The 12,216-nt window shown below is 36.2% G+C and overlaps 1 protein-coding gene across 2 annotated transcripts; it reads left to right on the forward strand.

The window, feature by feature from the left end:
* Positions 1–1,194: 1,194 nt before the first annotated feature.
* Positions 1,195–10,188, forward strand: LOC109035869 (RNA-binding protein 1). Of its 2 annotated transcripts, XR_002009294.2 has the most exons (6): positions 1,195–1,455; positions 2,526–2,731; positions 4,048–4,194; positions 6,211–6,680; positions 8,382–8,505; positions 9,777–10,188. XR_002009294.2 is itself a non-coding variant. In XM_019049677.2 (5 exons), the coding sequence occupies exons 2-4, from the start codon at positions 2,526–2,528 to the stop codon at positions 8,488–8,490; spliced, it is 462 nt and encodes a 153-aa protein (XP_018905222.1). In that variant the 5' UTR covers positions 1,200–1,455; the 3' UTR covers positions 8,491–8,505; positions 9,777–10,188. The 2 variants fall into 2 exon arrangements, 1 of the variants encoding a protein (XP_018905222.1); XM_019049677.2 differs by lacking the exon at positions 6,211–6,680 and having other exon boundaries at positions 1,200–1,455.
* The last annotated feature ends 2,028 nt before the right edge of the window (positions 10,189–12,216 follow it).

Here is a 12,216-nt window from a genome sequence, read left to right on the forward strand (position 1 = left end):
TGCGTGCATTTGTGTAGTGTTTGATTTACAGTCTGAAAATTTGTCGATCAACCTGCGCACTGATTATCAAAACTATGTCAGAACAACAAGACAAGACATAACCCTATCTTTACCATGCAATGTAGCGCATTTCGATGTCGTATCGGGCTGCTTTAAGCTTTTAAGAAACGGCCCGCTGGGCATTTCGTTTTATCCTTGAAAGGAAAAATGGCCTCCCTTGAGATAATCTCAGAGGCTCTAGCTACCTGGTCATGCAGTTGTGTGGGTAGGTAATTATCTGAATTTTCAGTCATAAAAGACTGTGGATTTTAACTTTGTGTTGTATCTCTTCTTAAATACTAGGTATCTGGGGCCGTTCATAAATCACATAAACCTGAAAATCGGATTTTTTTATTATTTCCCCCTTTCCTGCAATGCAGGCTCAGAGGCACTTCCTCCCGTTAAGTGTTAGGTAATTTATGGACGGCCCCCTACTGATTTCTAATAAACCAGCTCTAGTAGCAGTGACCCTTTAAAAAATTTTTCAAAAACGCTTAAAAAAACTGTTAAAATGCTCGTATTTAAGAAACCCTTTCTCACTAACTTCTTTAAGTAAAATTTACAAAAAAATAAAGGGGAAAAAAATTTAAGGAAAAAAGTGTTGTTATAGTCTTGAAATATCACTGTAGTGTATTTTAAAAAATTTTCAAATATTTTCCGACTTGAAAAACTACACTTGATATTTTAAGAGTCTTTTTAACACCTTTTTACTTAAATTTTACCGTTCGTAAACTTTACTGAGAAAATATCTACAAAGGGTTTCCTATTACAAACATTTTAACAGTTATATTAAGAGTTGTCTTTTTGAAATTTAATAGTGTTTTAAAAGTTTTTAACATTCATTGCTATCAGGGTAGATCATTCAAGCCTTGTTAGAAAGTCGGAGCATTATGATCACCAAACATTACAGTGTCTTTTTGCTCACTTTTCTTTTAAGAAGACTCCCAAGTTTTTCAATAAAAATTCCTAAAGTTCTATTATTATATCAAGCTTGTGCCTGTGCATTTAAGAAAGTTTTCCTGGAGAGAAATTAAATGTTCATTCCTTTCAAAAAGTAAGTGGTCAACTTTTAGTTGTATCTTGCACCCGCTTGACGTCACAAGGCATGTACCCACTTCACGTCATTAGAAAGAAAATCAGACAGATGCGCGCACCTTTATTCATTCTCCAATCATCTCACGCAGGCACCGACCGAAAACCGCAGCTTGTCATGAACTCATGATTGTCCGTCTTTTTAATTTTTTACTTTCATTTCAATTTAATTTTGCTCAAGTAAGGCATTAAGACTGTGTGCAACTAGAACAGAAACGTCACTTTACTGCCCATTCATTTTTATTCACCGATATTCCTACTTAAAGCTGGTCTGTTCATCTCCTCCAGCGACGCCTTTTACCGACGCATTTCGCCTTTTTGACGGTATGTTATCCACTTTATTCACTGAATTCCTTAAATAAATTTTTGTATCACCATGGTGGCGACGCACTGTTTTTATAACTTTTCATGTGTTCCATCCGTAATCTAATTTTGCGCCTGGCCTCCTACTTCCAAGCATCTTGAATGTGCTGGCCCTGAGGTTCGGAAGGAACTTACAAAGAGCATTCACAATATTTTCTCTTGTGCTTTGTACTTCAAATTTTTTCCCATTCAGAGTCACCCTTCGTGTCCTTTACATGAAGTCTTGATGGCTTGAGCCAACGCTGAAGAGTGGTACTGATGTTTATACTTCCTTCACAAGAATCTATCCCTCACTATGAATGGCCTACATTAGCCGGGGCAAAGTTGATAATCCACAACTTTGTAATTTAAACTATGCATTTTAAACACCAAAACTGCTTTGAAAGGAAAAACATTTTCTACCATCAATGTGGTGACGTAAAATGGTCTTGAGTCCACGCCAAAGAAGTTTACGAACTTACGCAATCCGTGTGGAAACATATGATGCCCAACTCACTCATAGGTACTGCACAAAATCATGAGAATGCTTGGATGCTATGAAGAGTTGAAATTATAGTTGCATCAAATTACTTGGACCAAACTTCTTTTTGATAGACTTCGGTGTGAAGCATAGAATCCCAGGTGATGGATTCTGACTCTTGAAGTCTGCAGATTCACATAGCATCAACCAAACTTTTGATGGTAACCACATATTGACTTTCTTTTTTGTTCTTCATCAATGCATAATCAAGTGGAAATAAATAAGTTCCAGGCTATCTAGCAGATACTATTTCTCATGTTCAGTCTCCTCAATCAGTATGTTTGCTAGAGCAGACACATCGCATGTTGAGACTAATGTCGATCTCCGATTACCTCCGAATCAGCACCGCTCAACAGGTTATTTTTACCTTAACCTCATTTAGACTTTCCTGTAATCAAGACAAAGTTGTCCAGAGAAATTTTGAAACTTTTCAATGCAGAAACATTGTATGGTTCTCTGCTTTTGTTAATTATGATTTTGAACACTAATGTAACTATGTTTGTTTTTTCAGATGTCACATAGAGACTGGGATTTAGCTTGCAAAGTTTATGTGGGTAACTTGGGGAATCATGGATCCAAGTATGAACTCCAGAATGCTTTTACCAAGTATGGACCAATCCGTAATATTTGGGTCGCCAGAAACCCACCAGGTTTCGCATTTATTGAATTCGAAGATCCAAGAGATGCTGAAGACGCTGTGAAAGCTTTAGATGGAACGTAAGTATCCTCGATTTTTGGTCCTAAAGATTCATTTCTGAGGAATCACTAGGTACTCAATAGCTCTGGTTTCTCCTTATTTCTTTGTGTTAATTTTAAAAAAAAGTTTTAAATCAAAAGAAACCATACCTAGAATACGAGTAGGTATAACAATAGTCCTCTATAAAAGGTATGAATGAAAGTATTACGCAGTTATTTACATTTACTTCGCATAATTTTACGAGAAAAATGAACCACACAACAGAAAGTGTGGAAAGTAATTCCTCAACAAGATACAAGTGTTCACAATTATCATGGGTTAACTGGCAAAAATACCAATGACATCATTTGTATGGTTCGATTTCCTTTTAATATGTGTTAAAAACACTTGACAATATCTCGCTCAGGAGCTGATTTCAAAACTTCTTGTCGTGTGAATCATTTTCCATGCAAGATTTTCAGCAGAGAGCATCCTTGTCTAGTGGTCCAACAGCAAAATTGTTCGTTTATTTGGGGTAAGTTTCCTTGAATCTCTCTTCGAGTCAATCTGATTGCTGGTCTTAATAAAAAATTGTCTACAAATGCAAGAAATTTTGGAAAGTGTGTAGTAAGCTACACTAGTTGTGCTTTGAAGAGTGAATTTCAGACTTTCGATGTGTCCATCAAGATTTTTACATGATTTCATCCCCAGAAAATCTTCCTTTAACTGCTACCCTTGCTTTCAGCAGACTCATTCTCTGCTAATGAGTTTTTTTTAAAGTCAATTAACCAAAAGTTTGTCTTTAAGTTTTCTCTTAATTTTCTTCTTTCATCCTAAAGTATTCACAAAAAATATCAGGAAGGTATTTCAGTTTCCCCATGCACATAAGTGCTCTTACAAATGAGCCAGAAATCGCAGTTCCTATTCGCGAAATAAACACATTTAGTGGTGACGTCACGGAGCGATATTGTTGGTTCGATATCTCGAAAGTCAAAATGCGCCCCATAAAACAAACTTAACCTCCAGAACGGACAATTGATGAAAGAATGCTAAAACTAAAACATTAATCCATCCGACTGTAAAATTATGAAAGCTAGTCCTTTTCTAAAACGTTTGAGACCACATTCATAAGAATTGATAATGTAATAAGCTCGTGACATAATACTTAGTCTTCGGACGAACGTTGTGTTCGTTTGTTGGGGCACATTTCGACTTTCGAGATATTGAAATTAAATAGAAATGTGACGTCACACTAAATGCGTCTATGACATCGAAATATGATAAAATTTCAGTGATGAATCTAATCACTCAAAAAGACTTGAAATTCAATCGATTTTGAAAATAATTTTTTTTTCAGAAAATTGTGCGGAACAAGGATCCGAGTAGAAATGTCATCAGGTCACTCAAGCGGCAGAAGGCGAGGTGGCGGCAGTGGAGGCGGTGGTGGTGGTGGACGATTTGGAGGTAGCGGAAGAGGAGGCGAAAGACGTCCATACAAATACAGGTAATTAGCCGTTTAGTTTTTTGTCCATCTCCTTAATTTGAAAGAAGCCAGAGGGACCTCAATGTGTTGCATAGTTTCACCTGACAAATTTCTTCCTTGTTCTTAATGGGTGTTCATATCATGAAGGAGATTCAAAAGAATTACAAGAATATTCACTAAAACTTTCAAGAGACATTTAAAACCATTTATAGATCATTCCATTGTCATAGGTGTGACAACAGTTGAATCACGTGTTTTGTGAAGTGATTGGTTCTAAAAAAAAAAAAAATTCTAGAAAAGAAAATAAAAACTAATTCTGCTGAAGATTTTAAGTAAATGGAATACGTTGTTTGGTGAATGTTGCTCATTGTCAGTTTCCCTGAAGCGCCCTATTGTCGTCAGTTAAGTTGGCACTCGTTTACATTCTACTTGCAAGCGATCGCAATGCAATTGTTCAATAGCAATTGAGGATTGACTGCGGCCCGATCGTTATTGTAGTCAATCCTCGATCCCTATCAGACGACTGCATTGCGATTGTTTGCAAACAGAATGTAAATAAGTGTCAATTTTACTCATGACACCTCTAACCAAAAATTTGAACTTTTTTGGTGCTTTAACGGTGCACTATGATTATCCTGAAACCTTTGAGCTGGCACTTCTTACCATGAACAATATTGGCGCTTAATTTTTATGTACTTATAATGGAAAGAAAAAGTCGTGGAAAGATACCTTTAAGAAAAACCTTTTCCACCATAAATAAAATGAGCGTTTCATTTTTTCAGAGCAGTTTTGAAAGGAAGGCATTCAGTTAAACTTCAAACTATAATTTAAATGTTTTCTTGAAGTTTAATTTAGATATGGTCTTAAAGACCTCAAGAAACGATTTTTTGATGTTTATTCTAGTACAGCTAAACATTACCTGTACTTCGTTCAAATCAGTGTGAAGAGCAACAATGATTGCAGTAAGGGTGTGGAAAATTTTGAAAAAAAATACCTCAGTGAAGGTAATGCAGAAACTGAAAAATTCTGTAGGTAAAAATAAAGGTTGAACTCTATGTTGAAATTGAAAGTTCGTTCTTGAACTTTCAAGGCTTCACTTTCCACCTCTTATCTTTGTCTCCACACAAAAGACAAATTTGTATCAGGGCTGCAATCAATTCTGTGGGCGTTTATTTTCATTATCTTAAAGCTCAAACGAAAAGAATTGGTCTAATTCGTAACAACGTCAGCTGGAAGCATGAAGAGTAATTTATCTGTCACTATGCTGGTTGTGATGAAGCAAAATGTTTTTCATTTACTTTATGAAACTTTAAAAGTGTGTCGTCATTTTTATTTTTTATTTTAGATAAAGTCAGAAGCTTCATACCTTTCTACATATCTACATTCAATAAGCATTATCTCTCAGTCAATGTATTATTCTTTAGGGCAGTTTTACAGTCATTTAACTATTTCTCCTACATCTCTAACATCACTCAAAAGTTTTCAAAGGATATTGCTTTCCAAATCTAGCATTAAAGATTCCAAAAATGTCTTGTTTGTTGCATTAAAAGTACGAATGTATTTTGCCACGCCAAATTTGACCAAATATACAGTTTTGGACTTTTACATAGTTTACATAGACATACGTTAACTACTATTAACCTCCAGGTTCACTTAACAAACATGCAGATGGGATTACTCATTGAATGTAGATAAAAATGAAGAAGTTAAAGCTAGCAGGGGTCCTTAGTATTGCTATGTTATTGAGTGTACATACCAACATAATGTCTCTTACAATAATCTGGTTTAGCTCTTAAGTGAAGGAGTGGTACTATCTTGCGGCTGAAATCGTTTTTCAGCATGTGACTTTGATAGAATTGGTCAAGTGCAGAGCATGAAAGAACTTAGATTCAAAGTGTTCGCACTAGATTTTGCCACGCATTTTTTACCATGATTTTTGTTATGCTTTGATCAGAGTGATGGATTGAGCAGTCAAGAAAAAAAACCTGATAACTATTTCCTAGACACATTTTAATTGGTTTATCACATAATTTGCAGGAAATGTGCCAAGATCCTCCTCACGACTTTTACACATCTGTTAACACGAATACGAGATCTTCCCCCCAAAAACATGGATTTTATTTCATCCAACCACCCATCAACAAGATACCTTTTCACAAAATTCTTCCTATCTGTTATCTGAACTGCTATTTGCTGAGAAGCCAGCGCACTCCAATCAACCATTCTCCAAATTGAGTGCATTCCTCTCGAATAGTCGCTATTGGCTCTACAGTGGAATCGCAAACTTCTCCACTTAGTCAATAATGGTGCTTCGGTGGAATTGCAAACTTCTTCATTTTGAAGCGAAAAATTTACCAACTTAGCCTCCGTTTTTTCTTGGTGTCTCATCAATAACTCGACTTGTCGTCTATTCATCTAAGATGAAACTGCATCTGCTATGCTTCATGCCGATCATCTTTTTAAAGCATTCTACTTAATATCTCATCCTTTATTGTACGTCAGGTCTGGTGCGTAAATCTTAATTAGCCGTAATTTTTACCATTTTAAGGTCACTTGCACGTTTTGATTAAGAAGTTCTGTCTGATGCAATTGAAGTTCATGTTTTGGCACTTTTCACAGTTAGAACACGGGAAAACTAAGTTTGGTTGCCGTTGTGCTTATCTTAATTAAAATTCACAAATTGGTAGCTAAATTCCAAGAACTTTTATTTTAACATCATACAAGTTTGGGACGGAGGTAGGTTAGTGTTAAAGAGAGATCTTTTCATCTGCAAGTTAATCTTTATTATCAGGAAAAGTTAGGAAGTGACAAAAATTACTTGGAAGCTTTCGGATCTCCTAAAAAGTAGGATTAGACAAAGGGTTACGATGGAAGTTCATGCACCGATGAAAAGCTTTTCAAATAGCCTATGTACTTTCGTTAAAGATCATTTCACAACTAGCATGTGTTTGAGATCACTGTCTCTTTCATAAGTACACACGGATGTAATGTAGTGTCATTTAGTCCTTGAAGTAAGAACCGTGTGAATTTAGAGTTTTGCAGTTTAAGTGTTATCCATAGTGTGTGTTTTATCAAATGCCATTTCTGCCAATTTTTTAATTTTTGGCCCAACCCAATTTTCTGTCTCTCTCTTTTTTTTCCTTTGCTCTGGTAAGAAACAGCAAAGTTAAATTTTGTTGTTGTAAGGGAAATCTTTCCCATCCAATTTAACTCTTTGAAATTTAGAAAAGCAGATATAAGTAACATTTATTTAAAACGTCTATTGCATAGTAACATTTTATTTGCAGCTCAGCCATTCTACACGAGCTTAGCACTATTTTCTTGGCCCGTGCAAGTGCCCTTTTTAATGTTAATAATCGTTTTTAACCCTCTGCATTTTTGTCTAAGGCTTGTATGCAGTTGAATTAAGTTATACGTTTACATTGCTGTCAATTTTAAAGACTCGAAACATTTTTATTCCAATACCAAAAAAATAAGTTTATCAATGAATTATATTTTTACTAAAAAGAAGGGTGTATAAGACAGATGACCAATGGATATGTGGGTTGAAAAGAGCCAGCCTTTCATCTCGATGATCTCGAGTGAAACATGTATCAGAGATCTCAATTGTGAATACAAACTTTTTGCATGTGTTTACTGTCTTAAATATTGAGTTCAATTTTCTCTCTTTTTTAATTTTCTGTTTTTAACTTTGCTATCGGTTTATTATTATGTTAAGCTCTAACCACAAAATTCAAATTGGAATGATCAATTTTCAATGGAAATCTCAAAAGTCCTAAAATTTCTTGTCTGGATAAGTCAGCCAATTTTTTTTCTTCAGGCATAGTAACTACAAACCATAATAAAAACTCGAAAATATCATTAGTTTTTCAGCTATAATCCTGTGCCTCGACCAATAAAATGACTCCACAATGAGTCTCCGTTCTCATCCCGAAGTCATAATTTTTTCTTAACATATCTGGGTTGTCTAGTCACTTCCATTGAAAGCATCTACTTGCATATCGTCACAGATTGCCTTCATCCAATTCGTAGCCAGTCTCTCAACCACAACAGATTTAAGCGTACAAATTTTGAATTGGTGCATTTTAGTGATCTTTGTTTTAACTGAAAATAATTGATTATTGCTCTGGTAAATTCCCCCATCTCTCCCTCTCTTAACTAAGACGGTTGCACTCTATCATATTAACAATTTTTTTTTTTTTTTTAAGGTCTAGGTCACCATCTCCAAGACGTGGACGATCTTTCTCCCGATCTCGTAGTCGCAGCCGTTCTCCAGAGGTTCGCAGACGTTACTCAAGATCTATTTCCCCACGCTAATAGCTTTTCCCGAGGGTGAGTTACTTCCTTTTCTAATTTATTCACCCAATCTGAATATTTTATTCTCAGAAATGGGTTTTCTGTATTCATCATTTGGATTACATTTTGCTATAAGGAATCACTATTTCTGTCCCATTTTAGAAACAACACACATGCCATTGGTTTTCTTATGCTGTTATGTGCCTTTATGGGAGAGTCATTGATAATGGTTCCTTATTTCAAAATGTAATCCACTTGTGACCATCCCTTGGAGAGGGGATGTTAATGCATATAGCAAAAGTTTTTAACTTTTAGGTCCAATTTCGTTTTGTTTTTGGTACTGCATGAGGGTGTTTAGTCGCGCATAGTAAAGTTTTAGCCTCGCATATGGCAGATAAAAATTGAAGAAGCTTTTACTCTGAAGTGTGTTTACTCACCTGTGATCTTCAAACCGTTGTCAACTTGATTTAGTTCGTAATTTTTGGTTTTTGACTTATATGCCAAACTAGTCGCAAAACTCTCCTCAATGTAGTGGTACCAACTTCCTATTTTCAGCTTCGAGTCCTTTTTCCTATGAATAGGATTATTTGATGATACTCACAAAATAAGGAGATTTTTCTGGTGTATAATCGTACGGACAGAATTAAGTAAATAGGAGCCAAATCTTATTTTGAAAAGAAATGAGTTAAGAGAGATATTGAGTTGGTTAAATTTTAGCTTAACTAGCCACATATTTTGTCCGGTGATAAATGTAAAGTTGAGGATAATTATTGTAGAATGCACAAATAGGCATTAAACTTCATCTCCAACCTTGAGTGTCTTGAAGGAAGAGAAGTTCAAATCTCTTTTTCTCGATACAATCTCAATAAGACTTGGTTCTTTTTTGTCAGACTTGGTCCAAATGCATGTAGCTTTAGATTGGCTCCATGATGGGACAGGAATACTTTTGATGGTAAAGGGATGAAAACTCGCAGTTAACACATTGCTCTTTATGACCATCTCGGCTCGAAGGAACCAACGAATAATTTGTCACTATCATAAGTAAACTGGATAATAAGCAAACTACAATATGGTCTCTCTATAACGAATCAGTTTTGTATGGAAGGATATTTCCTTGTAGAGAAATTTACATTAAAAGAATTAATGAAAGTAACTAACACAGAATGTTCAAGGAACCAGAGAATCTTATGATTATGAAGACATTTTTTTTCATAATAGGTGTTGATATGGCAAGAGAGTCCTGTATCCTCTAGAATCAAACTTATTGTATGTATTCATCCACTGAAATTTTTTGCTTGTGTTTTCAGATGCTGTTTCTGGAGGCAAGAACAACCGAAACGTTCATGTAACCAAATATCAAGATAACATGTTATTTTGTAAGCATTTAATTTTTTACTGTCTCTCAAATTCCAGTTACCTGCGTTAATTGTTGTGTGGATCAAGCAAGGTTTTATATATTTCCAAATTACTTATACTTAATTCGAACTTCTTACTTTTTACTTCTTCCTGTTTACTTTTGAATTCTTAGTTCTACATATAGGCATCCAGCCTTCAGTCCTGTTCATTCTTAAATTAGTCTAATACTATACAGGTGATTCAATAGAAGTTTGAAAGAATAGTTTACGCAAGTGTGATTTTGAAACTGAAGGATGTAATTTCTGACAAAAACTTGTATATATCATCATGTTTCTATTAAATGGTCTCTTACCCACTATATAATGTTGAATCTTTTTTTTTTAACCCAAATATATCCTCAAGTTTTAATCATTAGACTACCATTGTTTGTATCATTGACCACAGGATTCAGATCTTATTTTGAAATCCTCAAATATGTTGTTATGAAAATAGTACTACAAGACGATTCTTAATAGGAACAACCAAGATTTGAGAGCCAATCATAATCAACCAGGGAATCAAATCAAACTTCCTAGAACTTTTTGTGTGCGAATATTAAATGTTATGAATGCCAAAAACAAAAGGTAATTAGAAAATATATCACTGAAATTGCTTCGGAGTTGGTTAATAGTATTGTCCGCCCCTGCATGAAAATGGTGAGCCTCGAGGACCATGCTGAATCTGTTCTACGCCCTCGAAGTACATTAAATTCTAAACTAATCTCGAATTTTTTTTTTTCCATCGCCAATCCAGTAAAATCGACAGGGGTTACATGAACTAAAATTTTCCGGTCAAAATCGAAAGTTCTCCGATCGGGCGAAAATGAGTTGAGGAGTCCGAATTTGTGGTTCAAAATGCTCCAAGAGTCGACCCGCTTTGACAATCGCGGATAACCGCGGATATTCGAGCATGCTCGAAACGGCAAAAAACAATCGTTTTTGACCATTTCTCGGCCCAGGAAGTTCCGGCAAGGCTCAGGACCACGTGAAATACATTCTACGCCTCGAATTACATAGAATTTGATACTAATCTCGAATTTTTTTTTCCATCGGAAATCGAGTAAAATAAACAGGGGTCACATGGACTAAAATTTTCCGGTCAAAATTGAAAGTTATCCGATCGGCCAAAAGTGAGGCTAGTCGCCCGTAAAATGAGACGAGGAGTCCGAATTTGTGGTCCAAAACGCTCCAAGAGTTGACCCGCCTTGAAAATCGCGGATATTCGAGCGTGCTCGAAACGGCAAAAGACGATCGTTTTTGACCATTTCTCGGCCCTGGAAGCTCCGGCAAGGCCCGAGACTACGTGGAATCGATTCTACGCCTCGAAGTACATAGAATTCGATACTAATCGACGGTGTAAGTCGGCATTCACATAACTTGGTTTGCGACGTCGCAGACTTCCTGTCATACATTATTTTTTAAACGGAAAAATACTCAACGGCAATTCTGTGAAACTTCTGTGATTTTTCTTCTCTAAGCGAAGAAAATTCTGTTTAAACTTCTAGGAATGATGTCACTTCATTTTCCGACACCGCAAACGAGTTATGTCATTGCCGACTCACACCGTCGTAATCTTGAATTTTTTTTCCATCGGAAATCCAGTAAAATCGACAGGGGTTACATGGACTAAAATTTTCCGGTCAAAATCGATAGTTCTCCGATCGGGCGAAAATGATGCTAGTCGCCGGTAAAATGAGACGAGGAGTCCGAATTTGTGGTCCAAAACGCTCCAAGAGTCGACCCGCCTTGACAATCGCGGATAACCGCGGATATTCAAGCATGCTCGAAACGGCGAAAAACGATCGTTTTTGACCATTTCTCGGCCCAGCAAGTTCCGGCAAGGCTCGAGACTACGTGGAATCGATTCTACGCCTCGAAAAACATAAAATTCGATACTCATCTCGATATTTTTTTTTTACCATCGGAAATCCAGTAAAATCGAGAGTTTTTATAGGAGGATCGAAAACAAACAAATGGTAGAAAATAAAACATAAGCATGAGAACTTTGCAAAACGATAATCCGGGAATCGGAACTTTCCCGCCTGGAAAACGCCTTCAAATGCGTCGTGATACCTCACGCGTTCCGGAGAGTTCGAATAGTTGTATCATTGCGCCTCAGAAATGCGACGGCAGATAGCAATTGAAATAGCCTCTATACACGCTGGGCTTGTCAATTTCCTTTGACATTTTTGCATTGGTGAATGCATAGGTGAAGTGCGCTCCAGCTAGAATTGTATTCAGCAAATGGCTGGTTTTTATACGAGGTTTAAAAATAATCAAGTGGTACGGAACAAAACAAAAGAATATGAACTATTCATAACGATAATCCGGGTATCGGAACTTGGCCGTCTTG

This window comes from Bemisia tabaci, chromosome 10, assembly GCF_918797505.1.
Source record: "Bemisia tabaci chromosome 10, PGI_BMITA_v3".
NCBI lineage: Eukaryota > Metazoa > Arthropoda > Insecta > Hemiptera > Aleyrodidae > Bemisia > Bemisia tabaci.